Raw genomic sequence first — 20,674 nt, forward strand, 5'->3', positions numbered from 1 at the left:
TCTGAAGAAGGCAAAAACACGACAGGGCGGAACAAGGACACAGAACAGCAAACATCAAAACAAGAATCCGACAAGGACAGAAGCGGAAAACAGGGGAGAATAGGGACTCAAATCAGAGGGCAAAATAGGGGACGGTGTGAAAGAGTAAATGAGGTAGTTAGGAGAAATGAAACAGCTGGGAGCAGGAACGGAACGATAGAGAGAGAGCGGGAGAGGGGAGAAGGAGGGGAGGAGAGAGGAATAGAAAGAGGGAAAGAACCTAATAAGACCAGCAGAGGGAGCACAGGGACAAGACATGATGATCAAAGACAAACATGACAGTACCCCCCACTCACCGAGCGCCTCCTGGCGCACTCGAGGAGGAACCCTGGCGGCAACGAAGGAAATCATCAATCAACGAACGGTCCAGCACGTCCCGAGATGGAACCCAACTCCTCTCCTCAGGACCGTAACCCTCCCAATCCACTAAGTACTGGTGACGTCCCCGAGAACGCATGTCCATGACTTCCGTACCTTGTAAATAGGTGCGCCCTCGACAAGGACGGGGGGGGGGAGGAAAGACGAAGGGGCGCGAAGAAAAGGCTTGACACAGGAGACATGGAAGACAGGGTGGAGGCGACGAAGATGTCGCGGAAGAAGCAGTCGCACAGCGACAGGATTGACGACCTGAGAGACACGGAAACGGACCAATGAACCGCGGAGTCAACTTGCGAGAAGCTGTCGTAAGGGGAAGGTTACGAGTGGAAAGCCACACTCTCTGACCGCGACAATACCTAGGACTCTTAATCCTACGTTTATTGGCGGCTCTCCACGTCTGCGCCCTGTAACGGCAAAGTGCAGACCTGACCCTCCTCCAGGTGCGCTCACAACGTTGGACAAAAGCCTGAGCGGAGGGAACGCTGGACTCGGCGAGCTGGGACGAGAACAGAGGAGGCTGGTACCCAAGACTACTCTGAAACGGAGATAGCCCGGTAGCAGACGAAGGAAGCGAGTTGTGAGCGTACTCAGCCCAGGGAGCTGTTCTGCCCAAGACGCAGGGTTTCGAAACGAAAGGCTGCGTAATTGCGACCAATCGACTGATTGGCCCTTTCTGCTTGACCGTTAGACTGGGGATGAACCCGAAGAGAGACTGACGGAAGCCCAATCAAACGACAGAACTCCCTCCAAAACTGTGACGTGAATTGCGGGCCTCTGTCTGAAACGGCGTCTAACGGGAGGCCATGAATTCTGAACACATTCTCAATGATGATTTGTGCCGTCTCCTTAGCGGAAGGAAGCTTAGCGAGGGGAATGAAATGTGCCCGCTTAGAGAACCTATCGATAACCGTAAGAATCACAGTCTTCCCGCAGACGAAGGCAGACCGGTAATAAAGTCTAAGGCGATGTGAGACCATGGTCGAGAAGGAATGGGAAGCGGTCTGAGACGACCGGCAGGAGGAGAGTTACCTTGACTTAGTCTGCGCGCAGTCCGAACAAGCAGCCACGAAACGGCGCGTGTCACGCTCCTGAGTAGGCCACCAAAACCGCTGGCGAATAGAAGCAAGCGTACCCCGAACGCCGGGGTGGCCAGCTAACTTGGCAGAGTGAGCCCACTGAGAACAGCCGACGAGTAGAGACAGGAACGAACAGAAGGTTACTAGGACAAGCGCGCGGCGACGCAGTGTGAGTGAGTGCTTGCTTTACCTGTCTCTCAATTCCCCAGACAGTCAACCCGACAACACGCCCTTCAGGGAGAATCCCTCGGGGTCGGTAGAAGCCACAGAAGAACTAAAGAGACGGGATAAGGCATCAGGCTTGGTGTTCTATTCCCGGGCGATAGGAAATCACGAACTCGAAACGAGCGAAAAACAACGCCCAACGAGCTTGACGTGCATTAAGTCTTTGGCAGAACGGATGTACTCAAGGTTCTTATGGTCAGTCCAAACGACAAAAGGGACGGTCGCCCCCTCCAACCACTGTCGCCATTCGCCTATGGCTAAGCGGATGGCGAGCAGTTCGCGGTTACCCACATCATAGTTGCGTTCCGATGGCGACAGGCGATGAGAAAAGTAAGCGCAAGGATGGACCTTATCGTCAGAATGGAAGCGCTGGGACAGAAGGCTCCCACGCCCACCTCTGAAGCGTCAACCTCGACAATGAATTGTTTAGTGACGTCAGGAGTAACAAGGATAGGGGCGGATGTAAAACGCTCTTTGAGGAGATCAAAAGCTCCCTGGGCGGAACGGACCACTTAAAGCAAGTCTTGACAGAAGTCAGAGCTGTGAGAGGGGCAGCCACTTGACCGAAATTACGAATGAACGCCGATAGAAATTAGCGAAACGAGAAAGCGCTGCAACTCGACACGTGACTTAGGAACGGGCCAATCGCTGACAGCCTGGACCTTAGCGGGATCCATCTGATGCCTTCAGCGGAAATAACAGAACCGAGAAATGTGACAGAGGAGACATGAAAGGCGCACTTCTCAGCCTTCACGTAGAGACAATTCTCTAAAAGGCGCTGGAGTACACGTCGAACGTGCTGAACATGAATCTCGAGTGACGGTGAAAAAATCAGGATATCGTCAAGGTAAACGAAAACAAAGATGTTCAGCATGTCTCTCAGTACATCATTAACTAATGCCTGAAAGACAGCTGGAGCATTAGCGAGACCGAACGGCAGAACCCGGTATTCAAAATGCCCTAACGGAGTGTTAAACGCCGTTTTCCACTCGTCCCCCTCTCTGATGCGCACGAGATGGTAAGCGTTACGAAGGTCAACTTAGTAAAGAACCTGGCTCCCTGCAGAATCTCGAAGGCTGACGACATAAGGGGAAGCGGATAACGATTTTAACCGTTATGTCATTCACCCTCGATAATCCACGCAGGGGCGCAGATTACCGTCCTTCTTCTTAACAAAGAAACCCCGCTCCGGCGGGAGAGGAAGAAGGCACCACGTACGGCGTCGAGAGAAACAGACAGATAATCCTCGAGCCTTACGTTCGGAGCCGACAGAGAGTATAGTCTACCCGAGGGGGAGTGGTCCCGGAAGGAGATCAATACAACAATCATACGACCGGTGAGGAGGAAGAGAGTTGGCTCTGGACCGACTGAAGACCGTGCGCAGATCATGATATTCCTCCGGCATCCTGTCAAATCACCAGGTTCCTCCTGAGTAGAGGGGACAGAAGAAAACGGAGGGATAGCAGACATTAAACACTTCCATGACAAGAAACGTTCAGGATAGGATAGAATTACTAGACAATTAATAGAAGGATTATGACATACTAGCCAGGGATGACCCAAAACAACAGGTGTAAAAGGTGAACGAAAAATCAAAAAGGAAATGGTCTCACTGTGGTTACCAGATACTGTGAGGGTTAAAGGTAGTGTCTCACATCTGATACTGGGGAGAAGACTACCATCTAAGGCGAACATGGGCGTGGGCTTCCCTAACGTCTGAGAGGAATGTCATGTTTCCGAGCCCATGCTTCGTCCATAAAAACAACCCTCAGCCCCAGAGTCTATCAAGGCACTGCAGGAAGCAGCCGAACCGGTCCAGCGTAGATGGACCGACAAGGTAGTACAGGATCTTGATGGAGAGACTGAGTAGTAGCGCTCACAGTAGCCCTCCGCTTACGATGGCTCTGGCTTTTACTGGACATGACATGACAAAATGTCCAGCAGAACCGCAATAGAGGCAAAGGCGGTTGGTGATTCTCCGTTCCCTCTCCTTAGTCGAGATGCGAATACCTCCCAGCTGCATGGGCTCAGTCTCTGAGCCGGTGGGAGGAGATGTTGAGATGCGGAGAGGGGAAACACCGTTAAGCGAGCTCTCTTCCACGAGCTCGGTGACGAAGATCTACCCGTCGTTCTATGCGGTGGCGATGCAATCAAAGAGTCCACGCTGGAAGGAACCTCCCGGGAGAGAATCTCATCCTTAACCTCAGCGTGGAGTCCCTCCAAGAAAACGAGCGAGCAACGCCGGCTCGTTCCAGTCACTGGATGCAGCAAAGAGTGCGAAACTCTATAGAGTAATCCGTTAGGATCGATCACCTTGACATAGGGAAGCCAGGGCCCTGGAAGCTCCTTCCCAAAAACTGAACGATCAAAAACCCGTATCAATCTCCTCTTTAAAGTTCTGATAACGTTAGAACACTCAGCCCTTGCCTCCCAGATAGCTGTGCCCACTCCCGAGCCCGACCAGTAAGGAGTGATATGACGTAAGCGATCCGAGCTCTCTCTCTTGAGTATGTGTTGGGCTGGAGAGAGAACACAATATCACACTGGGTGAGAAAGGAGCGACACTCAGTGGGCTGCCCAGAGTAACATGTGGGTTATTAACCCTAGGTTCGCGGAGACTCGGAAGACCAGGAAGTAGCTGGTGGCACGAGACGAAGACTCTGAAACTGTCCTGAGAGATCGGAGACCTGAGCGGACAGGGTCTCAACGGCATGACGAGCAGCAGACAATTCCTGCTCGTGTCTGCCGAGCATTGCCCTGGATCTCGACGGCAGTGTTGCGAAAATCCGTAGTCGCTGGGTCCATTCTTGGTCGGATTCTTCTGTTATGCTGGTGAATGAGGACCCAAAAGCGACTTAATAGAAACAGAGTCTTTATTCCAGTCTTAAAACAACAATGATACTCCTGGATAATATCATAGGTAAATCCAAAACAGGAAACTGAAAATCCTCTCGTCAGTAGAGAGGAACGACTGGAGACGCGACACAGACTGCAGGTCGCTTCAGGAAGGCCAGGCCGTAGCTGACATAGACACCTGCTCACACGCAGCATCTGAAGAAGGCAAAAACACGACAGGGCGGAACAAGGACACAGAACAGCAAACATAAAACAGAATCCGACAAGGACAGAAGCGGAAAACAGAGGGAGAATAGGGACTCAATCAGAGGGCAAAATAGGGGACAGGTGTGAAAGAGTAAATGAGGTAGTTAGGAGAATGAGAAACAGCTGGGAGCAGGAACGGAACGATAGAGAGAGAGAGCGAGAGAGGGAGGAGGGAGGGGAGAGAGAGGGATAGAAAGAGGGAAAGAACCTAATAAGACCAGCAGAGGGAAGCACAGGGACAAGACATGATGATCAAAGACAAAACATGACAGAGGTAGCCAGGTGGAAAGCCATGGCCAGTTGTGGAAAAAGGCTTATTGAAATTGATCAATTATTGTAGATTATCGGTGGTGACAGTCTTTCCTATCCTCAGCTGGGAGGTGCTTTTTTTCTCCATGGACTTTACAGTGTCCCAAAACATTTTGTAATTAGTGCTACAGGAAGCAAATTTCTGTTTGACAAAGCTAGCCTTAGCTTTCCTAACTGACTGAGTATATTGGTTCCTGACTTCCCTGAAAAGTTGCATATTGCGGGGGCTATTCGATGCTAATGCAGAACGCCACAGGATGTTTTTGTGCTGGTCAAAGGCAGTCAAGTCTTGGGTGAACCAAGGGCTATATCTGTTCTTAGTTCTACATTTTTTGAATGGGGCATGCTGATTTAGGATGTAGAGGAAAGCACTTTTGAAGATCAACCAGGCATCCTTTACTGACGGGATGAGGTCAATATCTTTCCAGGATACCCAGGCCAGGTCGATTAGAAAGGCCTGCTCGCTGAAGTGTTTTAGGGAGTGTTTGACAGCGATGAGGGGTGGTCATTTGACTGCGGACCCAGTATGCACGCAGGCAATGAGGCAGTGATCGTTGAGATCCTGGTTGAAGACAGCAGAGGTGCATTTAGAGGGCAGTTTGGTCAGGATGATATCTAAGAGGTGCCATGTTACGGATTTAGGGTTGTACCTGGTAGGTTCCTTGATGATTTGTGTGAGATTGAGGGCATCTAGCTTAGATTGTAGGATGCGCAGGGTGTTAAGCATGTCCAGTTTAGGTCACCTTACAGTACAAACTGTGAAGATAGATAGGGGGCGATCAATTCACAATATGGTGTCCAGGGCACAACTGGGGGGCCGAGGGGGTCTATAACATGCGGCAACGGTGAGAGACTTGTTCCTGGAAAGGTGGATAAAAGTAGAAGTTCGAATTGTTTGGGCATAGACCTGGATAGTATGACAGAACTCTGCAGTCTAGCTCTGCAGTAGATTGCAACTCCGCCCCCTTTGGCAGTTCTATCTTTGGAAATGTTTAGTTAGGGATGGAAATGTCAGGATTTTTGGTGCCTTCCTAAGCCAGGATTCAGCATGGCTAGACATCAGGGTTGGCGGAGTGTGCTAAAGCAGTGATAAAACAAACTTAGGGAGGAGGAGGCTTCTAATGTTAACATGCATAAAACCAATGCTTTAACGGTTACAGAAGTCAACAAATGAGAGCGCTGGGAATGGCGGTGTTACAGGCGGTGTTAGAGGAAGGCCCTAAAAACTCCAGCCACCCAAGTCATAGACTGTTCTCTCTGCTACCGCACGGCAACGTACCGATGCACGAAGTCTGCAACCAACAGGACCCTGAACAGCTTCTACCCCCAAGCCATAAGACTGCTAATAGTTAGTCCGGGTAGCTATTTGGTTAACTATTTAACTATCTTCATTGCCCTTTTTGCACTAACTTTTTGACTCATCACATACACTGCTGCTACTGTTTATTATCTGTCACTTTGTACTAGTTGTATGTTCATATCTACTTCAATTACTTCGTGCCCTGCACATCGACTCAGTACTTGTACCCTGTGTATATAGCCAAGTTATTGTTACTCATTGTGCATTTAATGTTACTTGTTTTGCTTTTCTATTATTTCTCTATTTTCTTTCTCTCTGCATTGTTGGGAATGGTCCGTAATTAAGCATTTCACTGTTCGTTCTACTACACTGTTTGTTTACGAAACGTTGCTGGATAAATTAGATTTGTGTTCAATCCCAGTGGTGACACATTTTTTGGGTTTGTTTAACCCTATCCCCTGTCACTCCCTGACCTTGGAGATCCTTTTTATGTCTCTATTTTGGTTTGGTCAGGACGTGAGTTGGGGTGGGCTTCTTATGTTTTGTGTTCTATGTTTTCTATTTCTGTGTGTTTGGCTGGGTGTGGTTCTCAATCAGAGGCAGCTGTCTATCGTTGTCTCTGATTGAGAACATACTTAGGTAGCTTTTCCCACCTGTGTTTGTGGGTAGTTATTTTCTGTTTTGTGTGTCTGCACCAGACAGAGCTGTTTCGTTTGTTTCGCTTGTTATTTTTTGTTCTAGTGTTCAGTTTTATAAAAATCATGAACACGTACCACGCTGCACCTTGGTCCTCTTCTTCAAACGGCATTACAGAACTACCACCACCAAAGGAACCTGCTCACACGCAGCATCTGAAGAAGGCAAAAACACGACAGGGCGGAACAAGGACACAGAACAGCAAACATCAAACAAGAATCCGACAAGGACAGAAGCGGAAAACAGAGGGAGAAATAGGGACTCWAATCAGAGGGCAAAATAGGGGACAGGTGTGAAAGAGTAAATGAGGTAGTTAGGAGAATGAGAAACAGCTGGGAGCAGGAACGGAACGATAGAGAGAGAGAGCGAGAGAGGGAGAGAGGGAGGGGGAGAGAGAGGGATAGAAAGAGGGAAAGAACCTAATAAGACCAGCAGAGGGAAGCACAGGGACAAGACATGATGATCAAAGACAAAACATGACAGAGGTAGCCAGGTGGAAAGCATGGCCAGTTGTGGAAAAAGGCTTATTGAAATGATCAATTATTGTAGATTTATCGGTGGTGACAGTCTTTCCTATCCTCAGCTGGGAGGTGCTCTTTTTCTCCATGGACTTTACAGTGTCCCAAAACATTTTGTAATTAGTGCTACAGGAAGCAAATTTCTGTTTGACAAAGCTAGCCTTAGCTTTCCTAACTGACTGAGTATATTGGTTCCTGACTTCCCTGAAAAGTTGCATATTGCGGGGGCTATTCGATGCTAATGCAGAACGCCACAGGATGTTTTTGTGCTGGTCAAAGGCAGTCAAGTCTTGGGTGAACCAAGGGCTATATCTGTTCTTAGTTCTACATTTTTTGAATGGGGCATGCTGATTTAGGATGTAGAGGAAAGCACTTTTGAAGATCAACCAGGCATCCTTTACTGACGGGATGAGGTCAATATCTTTCCAGGATACCCAGGCCAGGTCGATTAGAAAGGCCTGCTCGCTGAAGTGTTTTAGGGAGTGTTTGACAGCGATGAGGGGTGGTCATTTGACTGCGGACCCAGTATGCACGCAGGCAATGAGGCAGTGATCGTTGAGATCCTGGTTGAAGACAGCAGAGGTGCATTTAGAGGGCAGTTTGGTCAGGATGATATCTAAGAGGGTGCCCATGGTTACGGATTTAGGGTTGTACCTGGTAGGTTCCTTGATGATTTGTGTGAGATTGAGGGCATCTAGCTTAGATTGTAGGATGGCCAGGGTGTTAAGCATGTCCCAGTTTAGGTCACCTTACAGTACAAACTGTGAAGATAGATAGGGGGCGATCAATTCACATATGGTGTCCAGGGCACAACTGGGGGGCCGAGGGGGGTCTATAACATGCGGCAACGGTGAGAGACTTGTTCCTGGAAAGGTGGATAAAAGTAGAAGTTCGAATTGTTTGGGCATAGACCTGGATAGTATGACAGAACTCTGCAGTCTAGCTCTGCAGTAGATTGCAACTCCGCCCCCTTTGGCAGTTCTATCTTGTTGGAAAATGTTATAGTTAGGGATGGAAATGTCAGGATTTTTGGTGGCCTTCCTAAGCCAGGATTCAGACATGGCTAGGACATCAGGGTTGGCGGAGTGTGCTAAAGCAGTGAATAAAACAAACTTAGGGAGGAGGCTTCTAATGTTAACATGCATAAAACCAATGCTTTAACGGTTACAGAAGTCAACAAATGAGAGCGCCTYGGGAATGGCGGTGTTACAGGCGGTGTTAGAGGAAGGCCCTAAAAACTCCAGCCACCCAAGTCATAGACTGTTCTCTCTGCTACCGCACGGCAACGATACCGATGCACGAAGTCTGCAACCAACAGGACCCTGAACAGCTTCTACCCCCAAGCCATAAGACTGCTAAATAGTTAGTCCGGGTAGCTATTTGGTTAACTATTTAACTATCTTCATTGACCCTTTTTGCACTAACTTTTTGACTCATCACATACACTGCTGCTACTGTTTATTATCTGTCACTTTGTTACTAGTTGTATGTTCATATCTACTTCAATTACTTCGTAGCCCTGCACATCGACTCAGTACTTGTACCCTGTGTATATAGCCAAGTTATTGTTACTCATTGTGCATTTAATGTTACTTGTTTTGCTTTTCTATTATTTCTCTATTTTCTTTCTCTCTGCATTGTTGGGAATGGTCCGTAATTAAGCATTTCACTGTTCGTCTACTACACCTGTTGTTTACGAAACATGTGCTGGATAAATTAGATTTGTGTTCAATCCCAGTGGTGGACACAATTTTTTGGGTTTGTTTAACCCTATCCCCTGTCACTCCCTGACCTTGGAGATCCTTTTTATGTCTCTATTTTGGTTTGGTCAGGACGTGAGTTGGGGTGGGCATTCTATGTTTTGTGTTCTATGTTTTCTATTTCTGTGTGTTTGGCTGGGTGTGGTTCTCAATCAGAGGCAGCTGTCTATCGTTGTCTCTGATTGAGAACCATACTTAGGTAGCCTTTTCCCACCTGTGTTTGTGGGTAGTTATTTTCTGTTTTGTGTGTCTGCACAGACAGAGCTGTTTCGTTTGTTTCGCTTTGTTATTTTTTGTTCTAGTGTTCAGTTTTATAAAAATCATGAACACGTACCACGCTGCACCTTGGTCCTCTTCTTCAAACAGCCATTACAGAACTACCCACCACCAAAGGACCAAGCAGCGTGGTGTAATGGACTCCTGGACATGGGAGGAGATCCTGGACGGGAAGGGACCCTGGAGGCAGGCTGGGGGTATCGCCGTCCACAGGAGGAACTGGAGGGCAGCTAAGGCTGAGCGGCAACATTACGAGGGAACACGGCTGGCAAGGAAGCCCGAGAGGCAGCCCCCCAATTTTTTTTTTGGGGGGGGGGGGCACACGGGGCGTGTGGCAGAGTCAGGTTGGAGACCTGAGCCAACTCCCCATGCTTACCGTGGGGCGTCGTACTGGTCAGGCACCGTGTTATGCGGTGAGCGCACGGTGTCTCCAGTACGCGTTCTTAGCCCGAGGCGGCTACATCCCAGCCCCCGCATCTGCCGGGCTAGGGTGAGGTTCCAGCCAGGACGGATTGTGCCAGCCCTGCTCTCCAGACCTCCAGTGCGTCTCCTCGGGCCAGGATATCCTGCGCCGGCTCTAAGCACGGTTTCCCAGTTCGTCAGGAGAACCCAGTGCGGCCTGTTCCAGCTCCCCGCAACGTGCCGGGCTAGACTGGGCATTCAGCCTGGAAGAGTGGTGCCAAGGCTACGCACCAGATCTCCAGCGCTCCCCACAGCCCGGTCTATCCTGTGCCTCCTCCAAGGACCAGGCCTCCAGTAGGTCTCCCCAGCCTGGTGAGTCCTGTGCCTGCGTCCTGCCAGAGCTGCCAGAGTCGCCCTCCTGTCCGGAGCTGCCAGAGTCGCCCTCCTGTCGCGAGCTGGCCAGAGTCGCCTCCTGTCCGGAGCTGCCAGAGTCGCCCTCCTGTCCGGAGCTGCCAGAGTCGCCCTCCTGTCCGAGCTGCCAGAGTGCCTCTGCGGAGCTGCCAGAGTCGCCCTCCTGTCCGGAGCTGCCAGAGTCGCCCTCCTGTCCGGGGCCCGCTGCGAGGGTCCCCAGTCCAGGGTCGGCACCTAAGTGGCCAAGCCTAAGGTGGAGTGGGGTCCACGTCCCGCACCAGAGCGCCACGCGCGGATAGATGCCCACCAGACCCTCTCCTATAGGTTTAGGTTTTTCGGCCGGAGTCCGCACCTTTGGTCAGGGCGTGAGTTGGGGTGGGCATTCTTATGTTTTGTGTTCTATGTTTTCTATTTATGTGTGTTTGGCCGGGTGTGGTTCTCAATCAGAGGACAGCTGTCTATCGTTGTCTCTGATTGAGACCATACTTAGGTAGCCTTTTCCCACCTGTGTTTGTGGGTAGTTATTTTCTGTTTTGTGTGTCTGCACCAGACAGAGCTGTTTCGTTTGTTCCGCTTTGTTATTTTTTGTTCTAGTGTTCAGTTTTATTAAAAATCATGAACACGTACCACGCTGCACCTTGGTCCTCTTCTTCAAACAGCCGTTACATCCCCAACCCTTAACTTAACCATTCGGAATGAATTCCTAAACTTAATGTTTGAACCCTATCCAAAACCTTAACGCTTAACTTTAATTTCAAAAGGTGATGCTTGGAGAGATGCTGAGCAGGAGGAGCAACATAGGGTGTCAAAAACACTTCCAAATTTGACGTTTGGAGTAACTTAGAAATGTTACTTTTGGAGAAAAGTGCAAAGATTTATCCTGTGATTAGTGGGCTTTAGCTGTGTGTGTTGTTTTATTGTGAAGAGTGTGAACACGCAGGAGGTGCTAATGGATGGCAGCGGTTTGTCTCTCTCTCTGTCTCTCCAGGTGGGTCAGTACAAACACTCACCTGGGATGTCAGAGAGTGTGGGGGGGAGAGAGAGAGAGAGTGTGTGTGAAAGAGAGGGAGAGAGGGGGGAAAAATGAAGAGAACAGGACCCATTCCTTGCCTCACCACCTCTGACACATACAGACCTGCCTGTATGCACTGAAACTAATTTACAAACTGCTGCAGGGGTGTGTGTGTGTGTACACAGCAGAGCAGGGTAGAGCAGGAGAGAGCAGTAAATTACAGACAGTTTCACCAGTGATGTCAGGTAAGCAGATTGCTGCGGTCTTTCTCTCTCTCTCTCTCTCTCTCGCTCTCTCTCTCTGCCCCTCTCTCTTTCCCTCTTCACACTGCGGTTTGTGAACGAGGGAAGATGGGGTTGTTTGTCAGACGGAGTTCGGCAGAAAAGGAGGGTAAGGTTTACTTCTTTCTGAAAGGTGTATTTTTCTCTTGTCAACAGCCATGCTACCAGCTTCTCCTCTCTGTAATATCTCACTTCCTTCCTCTCTCCTTTATTTTCATTCCCTGGTTCTCACTATCTCAGCCTATTCCCTCCCTCCCTCTCTTTCTCTCTCTCTCTGTAGGACAGCTCAACAGCTGTGATATTATAGTATAGTTATCAAGGCACAAGGTGAGACCCAGATGCAGACACAGGAGGCAGATGGTTGGAGTCTTAKAATGTTTATTAATCCAAAGGGGTAGGCAAGAGAATGGTCGTGGACAGGCAAAAAGGTCAAAACCAGATCAGAGTCCAGGAGGTACAAAGTGGCAGACAGGCTCGTGGTCAAGGCAGGCAGAATGGTCAGGCAGGCGGGTACAAAGTCCAGAAACAGACAAGGGTCAAAACCGGGAGGAGTAGAAAAAGAAGAATGCAAAAAGCAGGAGAAAGGGAAAAACGCTGGTTGACTTTGAAACATACAAGACGAACTGGCACAGAGAGACAGGAAACACAGGGATAAATACACTGGGGGAAATAAGCGACACCTGGAGGGGGTGGAGTGTCGTGGCAGAATCAGATTTAGCTAAGTAACATAGATAGATAAGATGTTATTTTTATCATATGCTTGTTAAATACTTGTCATTAGAATGGTGCCCTTTGGACTATAGGGTTGGCAGTGCATTTTCCCTTCTGTGATAGGGCTTAGTAACTTGGGGCCAGAGAGGGGAGAGGTCAGGCTTGTCTTCATATGTCAATGTGTCTGTAACTATTCCTAAACCATGTGAAGGGATGGCGTTATTAATGGGGAACCAGTTAGTTATCTCATACAATGTCTGTACGCCAGTCACTCCCTACTTTTCTCATTCGGGGAAGGAGTATGGCAGTGTTTGGAACCATTGTATGTCCCCTCAGAGGTTGCCCTTATCTTGACCTAGTAATGACCTAAGAGGCTCACTGTCTTTTCTGAGCTTATCCAGGAGGGATTGTATGTTGGATGGGAGTATCTAGGATTGACAATTGATATATGCCATTGGATGAGGTAATGTTTTGGTAGACAGTGAAGTACCAAGCATGAGATTGAAACCTCGTCTTAGGAGACCAAACTGAACGATGATTTATAGCTGATGCTGTCTAGCTATAGGATACTCCTCTTTGGGGTAAAGAATTCTTTGTAAGTTGAGAGGGGTGTATCTTGGCTATAAATGAAACTAAGAATTGTTTTGTAAGCACTCTCAGAGAATTCATTTATAGACACTGAATTGATCTGAGAGTCACAAAAGGGCTTTGGTGAAGCTTATATATATATATTAAAGATGGAATTTATGATATAACTCTGACTTGTGTGTGGTTGGCTCTCTCTCTCTCTCTTTATTGAGTAATACAGGAAATTACCACGACAGGAGACAATAACAGGAACAGGTGAAACCGATCAGGGCGTGACAATAGTAGTCAGTGTATTACAGTGAGTTATATTACAGTGGTATTACACTCTGAGAGAACTATTTAATCAAACTCTGGAATTGGATCAAAACATTTGTCTGGATGTAATGACCAAAACGATGGCGTTGGTTCTCTTCAGAATGCTGACATCAGACAGCTTCCCCATGGCTGGCCACACCCCAGAACTGGATTTGCATCTCATTTGCATCTCATTACATATTAAATAATGGAACCCTGTCTGTAGTGACGACGAAGATGGGAGGATAAAGACTTTAGGGAACAGCAATTACGTCTGAGTTTCTGTGTGTATGCAGACACATACACACCATCATATTTTAATTCCTCGTGTTGTGTCTCTCCCCTCTGCTGCCTGCTGCATTATAGCTGAAAGGAATACACTTTTCAATTAAGCTTCGATTCCTCTTCTGAGCTCCGTAAGCCTTTATTCTGATGTGTGTGTGTGTGCTTATTTTGTAACCTTTCTAATTTCACACTTGTTAGGTTTCCATGTAAGAGGCAGCCTTTAAAGAAGAGTCCTGGGGATGGGTGTATGTCATTAATAGCGCAGAGCGTGTGTGTGTGTGTCGCCGGTGTGTGTGTGTTGCCTGGTGTGTGTGTGTGTGTATGGGTGGAGAAGATGGGAGCATGATGGCTGGGGGAGGAGGTTTTGAGAGTTGAAGGGAATTACTATTCATGATTTAAGAGAGTGGGGGGGGGGGGGGGGGTGCTGTGGGTTTGAGTTTTGGGGCAATAGTAAGGTGGAGGTTGGAGTTGAGGTTTGTGTTTGTGTGCATGCGTGTATGTGTTATTATAAGGTGGTTGTGGGGTGTTATCATGCATTAAGATGAGTGTGTTATTATAAGGTGGTTGTGGGGTGTTATCATGCATTAAGATGAGTGTGTTATTATAAGGTGGTTGTGGGGTGTCATGTATTAAGATGAGTGTGTTGCCAGTGGTAGTAAGTCATCAGTTGAATCTCCTCAGGTTCTAGTCCCAACCTAATTATCACAGCCGCCAACACTCTCATCTCACAACCAAATGAGAAAGCCACACATCTCTATGATAACTCATTCTAGACCCCCTGTGGACCCAGCATGTTTCCTATAGTGGTGAATCTACTGATCATATTTCGACTGGGTTTTCTCATCTGTCTGGTCTATGAATATATTGGTGTGGCAGCGTCAGGAACGCCAGGTGTGTAGTCAGTGAGGTGAAACGTGGCAGATAGAAGTATAGTAAATAGGGTTGACATGATCCAGTTTTCTACTTGACAATCGTATCTGTTCCATACAAGGCATTTCTATGTGCGTTGCGCCTTCCTGAACAGACCCTTGCTGATAGGCCCACACATGATGTTGATAGCGTGAGTGTGTGTGGGATGCTGATAGTCCCAGAGATGACATTTAGCTAAAGAGCAGCAGGGCTGTTAGCCTCTCCTCTCATCTAATCAATCTCACTAATGAAACTACTGTCCTCTCTGCTCCCTCTCTCGCTCTCTCTTACCCCCTTGCTCTTTCTCTCTCCCACCTCCCTCTGCCTCTCGCTCTTCCCCCTAGGTCTCTCTCTCTGCAGCCTCTCCCTGGCCCTGTTTTGTTGTGTCAAATATCTTAGAGGGTTTCATTTATCCAATCACAAACACATCAGCTGTTAACCCAAGGAAAGAATGTAGGAATGAAGCAAGGAAGGGAGGTTGGAAGGAAGGAAAGGAGGGAAGGGAGTGTAGCTCCAACCCTGTCAAACAACCGTACGATGGTAGAAAGGAGCTGTCGTAGTGGTAGTGTTTCAGCTCCATGGCCGGATCCTCCATTTCAGCAGAATCAGCCCCCTCTTCTCAGACTAGACATGGGATTGACCCAGTTAGGTTAAGAATGGGTATTGTACTGGGAATGCATGTGGGTGTGTGTGTGTGTTTCTTTGTTTATGACGAGATCGGGTATTATTATTTTAATTATCAGTGGCGATTTTAGCATGTATCTAAAAAAGAAAAGGTGGGATGCATGTCAGCAAAGCCACAACACAACACTAAACAATACATTAATCGCACTATAACGGAGACAAACGGTGCCCACAAACTGTTAGGGTCTACATAAAGCTGTCCCAACAGCAGTCCCAACAGCAGTCACAACACCTTAATACTGCTACACCTGGCTATCAGTGGAGCCTTGTCTGGCAGCGAAACTGTAATGAATACTCAGGGAGAAAAAGGTGTGGATTCACATGCAGAGCACGACAGATGTTTATTACGCTTTCGCAGGATGCAGGAATCGTGATCGCAGGCAATGGTCAAACACAGGTAGGCAGTCAAAAACGAACAATACCTCACAACCATACAAACAGAAAGAACTGAACTAAATAGGGAGCTGATAAGACCAGGTGAGAAACGAACACAGGTGAAATCAATGAACAAKAATGAAAGACAGGTCTACGTTCCAGAACACAAAGAAACAGGGCTACGTTCCAGAACACAAAGAAACAGGGCTACGTTCCAGAACACAAAGAAACAGGGCTACGTTCCAGAACACAAAGAAACAGAGCTACGTTCCAGAACACAAAGAAAAAGAACACAAGGTTGACTAAGAATAGAAAAGCAGAACCTTACAGAAAGCCTCATTTACTACCTTTTAMAAAAACATAGCTGATATGGCTGACAAAGGTCAAAGGTTTCTACTGACAATTGAGATGTACCAACTATGGCATAAGGGGACGACAAGCGGATAAGAAGCAATCCGTAATTTCGATTAAGACATTAATGAGAGAGCTAGGACGGACGTAATCAATATAACTATTTGTTCAGCACTTTTGAAATGTACAGCGAAATAATTCAGAACATGGGCTGTTCTTAAGGTGTTCTCCCTGTACACCAAGTCKGAACCGTAGGATAAATAAAGGGGGCATATAAGCAGACAATGAAAGCTCTTACAGTATTCGAATGATTACATTTCTCTAAAACAGGATATACGCTACATGTGCACCACCAAGTCAGAACAGTAGGTGAAATTAAGAGGTGAAAATAGTCCAAAATATTAGGGTGAGGCACATGGGCTACTAACATCTTAGTACACAACGTACACTTAGTATTACTTTCTTAGTTACAGTATTCATATCTCCCTGGCATATTACAGAATTTACATAGCAGTATACAATACATTTTTGGACTCACCTTGTTGTGCTGTGCTCCCTTGAACAGGAAGGTGGCGCAGTGGTCCTTCGTTGGCAAATGTTGTCATAAAGTCTGTCATTCTCTGGATTTATGGCACTTTCAAGACAACAGGGAACTCTGGGGGGAAAAAAGGTTGAATCATGATGACGTCAGTGATCTTCAGGTCGTAGCTCTAGAAAGAGGCCTGAGTTCTGGARTTACAATTCCGAGTTGGATGAAAGTWAAAAAAAAGAAATCCCACTCGTAGCTTGTTTTTCCCGAGTTCCCAGTTGTCTTGAACTCATTAAAGTCAGATTTTGCAGTTCCGAGTTAACAGTTGTTTTGAGCSAGGCACGAATCATGCTTCATTGACAGCATGGCCAATGTTGACTGTTTATAATTTTAAACTAGGAAAAGACTATCGTAGACTTGGGACCACACAGCCACACCACTGAATAGCAGGCTAGGGATTGCTTTGCAATGCTTGCAGTTAGCCACTGATTCCTTCCAAACCATTCACTGTTGAATTTGTGATTTCCAACTTGTTGTGTAATGTTTATGTCCAATGCCTGATGAGCACCGATACGTTTTATCTATAATTTCTCTTCATTATTTATCTTCATATGATAAGGATTGAAAAGGATTTGCCAGTAGATTGTCGACTTGATTCATGATGATGACTGCTTGTCTACAGTACATTTGTAGCTAAGATTTTGAAAGTATGATGTTGACATGATCAGTCCAATCAAAGCTACGGTTGATATAACGTGATTGGATGTAATTTTATCTGTGGCCAATAACCTTGGGCCTTCTTGGCCGGGACCTTCTAATGTAACTCTATGGCAGCACCGAAGGGGCTTGAATTTTCTAGCTCTACCCTTAGACTTGGCGGTGACGTAATGTCCCCATGAGTGACCGAACACTGAGCCAATCACGGCGCAATGCTTCAAATTTTCTGCTGGCTTGTCCCACACCTGTATTTTGTAGCTGCCTTATTCAAGAAAACAAAAAAGAGACCATGTTTGTATGCAGCTTTGTTAACTCAATGATATATATTTTTTTTACATTGTTTGCAAACTGATATGTGACATGTATTAATGCCAAAATAACATGCAAAACAGGCAAGTCCCCCCCTAAAAATGTGGGTCCCCACGGGTCGCCACTGATAATTATTCTAGGGAGAGAATAAGCTGTGTTGGGTTAGTCTCACTGACTTGGAATGGGAACAGATACAGTGGCTTGATATACTGTACCGGATTGTTTGTATGTTTATAATATAGGTATATTGTAAGATTGCTTTAGTGTGGATATTCAGAAGTGTAATGTGTTGCTACTGATTCAACAGAGAGAGAGAGAGAGAGAGAGAGAGAACAAGAACAAGAGGATGTCTGTGCATTGCACAAGAGCATTTAACACCATACAACAGAATCTGATTTGAAGCTGGTTTTGAATTCGGGCAAAACAAAATGCATGGTATTTTCAAATGCCATGCATTATGTTACTAATCATATCATTGCTACATTGGATGGACATACTATAGAGCAAGTCAAAGTGTACAAATATTTGGGTGTGTGGGTGGTAATATGTAATTGCTTTACTGTATGTGTATCTATAGTTTTGTTTAATGTTGTGTTAGTGTATGTAAGTTGTTTTGCCTGAAACATTGTTCCCCTTGCTGCTAATGGACCAGATCTCTCTATGTTTTGTTAATTTTTTAAAATGGGGTACTCTCTGTGGTTCTGTAGGCCTGTTGTGTGTGTGTGTGTGTGTGTGTGTGTGTGTGTGTGTGTGTGTGTGTGTGTGTGTGTGTGTGTGTGTGTGTGTGGTGTGTGTGTGTGTGTGTGTGCGTGTGTGGTGTGTGTTGTGTGTGTGTGTGTGTGTGGTGTGGTGTGTGTGTGTGTGTGTGTGTGTGTGTGTGTGTGTGTGTGTGTGTGTGTGTGTGTGTGTGCACACCAGCTCGACCATACACCCGTCTGAGAGTAAGACCCCAATCAGGCTTTACGTATTTCCCTGCCTGCGCTGTGGTCAGAACATTCTCTTGAGGAAGAAGATAAACAGACAGAGACACTGTAGAACAGCATAACACAGATCACACATGAATAGAAATTCATGTTAAAGGGAAAGTCCACTCAAAATACACCATCACAAACTCATAAACTCAACAATTTGGCCTTTCAAAGTGACAGACTGCTGTTGTAGTGTGTACTGAATAATTCAGTCTAGAAATTTTATTTTATTTTATTAGGATCTCCTTTAGTGGTCATTTGGACTAATTGTCCAATAGTCCCTAAACATTAAAATACAATTTATAATACAATTCCATTTTCACATACAGTTTAACACACTGTTACAAAAAGAACTAGCTCCCTACTGTGTAGAACACATCGTGTTCTGAAAATCCACTGTAGCACTTGAGACATATTAACAAAGAAAATGCATTATTCGGTCGAGGAATTGAGCCCAAGGCAGAGATAGAGAAAAGAGGAGAGATGAAAGAGAGACAGAGGGAGGAGAGAGTGTGAAGAGTCTCCATAAACACAGGGACAATAAGAACCCTGTGACTGATTCACCCTGTGGAGGAGGGAGAGGAGATGAGGAGGGATGGAGGAGAGAGGTGTATATATATGTCAGAGAGGGGATTTGACCAAATAAGCCCCATAACATACACACACACACACTCACACCAGGTAGCCTGCGAGTCACAAGACAGTGTTAGCCCGCTTAACTAATGCCTAGTCTTCAGATCTCAAGCAGAGTATAGGTCATCCCTCTAGTGTGGTTCAGCACACTACCTCCTCTCAGCTTCCATAATGCTAGATGCTATCTGCAGATTCAGAGGGCTAGAACACTGACCGTAGCAGACCATGGCATCCCAAATGGTCCCCTATTCCCTTTATAGTGCACTAGTTTTGATGAGGGCTCATAAGGTTCACTACAGGGAATAGGGTGCTATTTGGGACGCAAACCCAAACCCTCAGCCCCGTCTGTCAAAATGTCAGCTGTGCTGGTGCTGCTGCCTGCCTGCTTGGGGCTAGACACTCAGACACACTCCACTTAATATCTCCACTATAGGATCAGCCAGGGAGAGAGGGAATGACTGAAAGAGAGAGAGGAGGAGAGGAGGCGGGGAGAAATGAAATGACAGGGGGAAAATGTAATCTAATTCAGTCCCCTAAATGAAGTGTGCTGTCAGCTTTATCTCTGAGCACCTCTCCATCTCCCTCTCCCCCTCTCCCCCCCTCTCTCTCCCCCTCTCTCTCTCGCTCTCTCTCTCTCCCCCACATCCCCCCCTCTCTCTCTCGCCTCTCGAGAATCCTCTCTCTTGAGAGACGGGGGAAGAAGGGGGAGAGAGAGATGGAGAGAGGGGGAGAGAGAGGGGAGTGAGAGACTGGAGAGACGAGAGGGGAGTACGGGGGAGAGGACGCGGAGGCGGCAGAGAGATACGCAGGGGAGAGGAACAGGGGGAGAGGGCGGAGAGAGTGAGGGATGAGAGAGAGGGGGGACCGGAGAGAGGGGGAAGAAAGAGGGGCGAAACTAAACTAGAAAGGGGAATGGCGACGAGGGGAGGAGAGATATGTAGAAGGGGAGTGAGCCGAGATGTAAGAGAGGGGCGAGAGAGAGATGGAGACGGGGGGGATAGAGAGATGGCGAGAGGAAGGAGAGATGGAGAGCAGGGGGAGAGAGGGGAGAGAGAGTGAGACCGAGGGGGAGATGGAGAAGACGAGTTGAGGGGGTAGCGAGATGGAGTAGACGGGGATGGAGAGATGGAGAGGGAGGGGGAGAGAGAGGGGGGGAGAGAAGAGTGGGAGGGGGAAGGAGGGAGAGAGAGAGATGGGGATAGCGGGGGGATAGGGAGAAAGAGAGATGAGAGATGGAGAGAGAGGAGGAGATGGAGAGGGGAGAGAGCAGTAGAAGTGGCAGAGAGGGGATAAGAGATGTGGATGAGAGTGGGATGAGAGAATGGAGAGAGGGGGAGAGAGAGGGAGGGAGAGAGAGAGATGGAGAGAGAGGGGATAATGGAAGAGGAGATGGGGAAGGCGGAAGGAGGAGAGGGAGACGAGGTGGGAAGGAGAGAGGGGGAGAGAGAGAGAGAAGAAGAGGGGAGGAGTGGAAAAGATGGGGAACGAGACGGGGGAGAGAGAACATGAGGGGGACAGAGCGAGGCGAGAAGAGAG

The 20,674-nt window shown here is 47.4% G+C and overlaps 1 protein-coding gene across 1 annotated transcript in view; it reads right to left on the bottom strand.

Moving 5' to 3' along the window:
* Nucleotides 1–10,136: 10,136 nt before the first annotated feature.
* The window catches only part of LOC111976094 (coatomer subunit beta), a 58,107-nt gene continuing 47,569 nt past the window's right edge, over nucleotides 10,137–20,674 (bottom strand). Inside the window, exons 10-11 of the mRNA XM_024004838.2 lie at nucleotides 10,467–10,740; nucleotides 10,137–10,256 (exon numbers count right to left, since the gene is read on the bottom strand). Coding sequence (XP_023860606.2) covers nucleotides 10,137–10,256; nucleotides 10,467–10,740 — 394 coding nt within the window. The remainder of the gene's footprint in view (nucleotides 10,257–10,466; nucleotides 10,741–20,674) is intronic.

The sequence above is a fragment of the Salvelinus sp. IW2-2015 genome, linkage group LG16, assembly GCF_002910315.2.
Source record: "Salvelinus sp. IW2-2015 linkage group LG16, ASM291031v2, whole genome shotgun sequence".
In the NCBI taxonomy this organism is placed as follows: Eukaryota; Metazoa; Chordata; class Actinopteri; order Salmoniformes; family Salmonidae; genus Salvelinus; species Salvelinus sp. IW2-2015.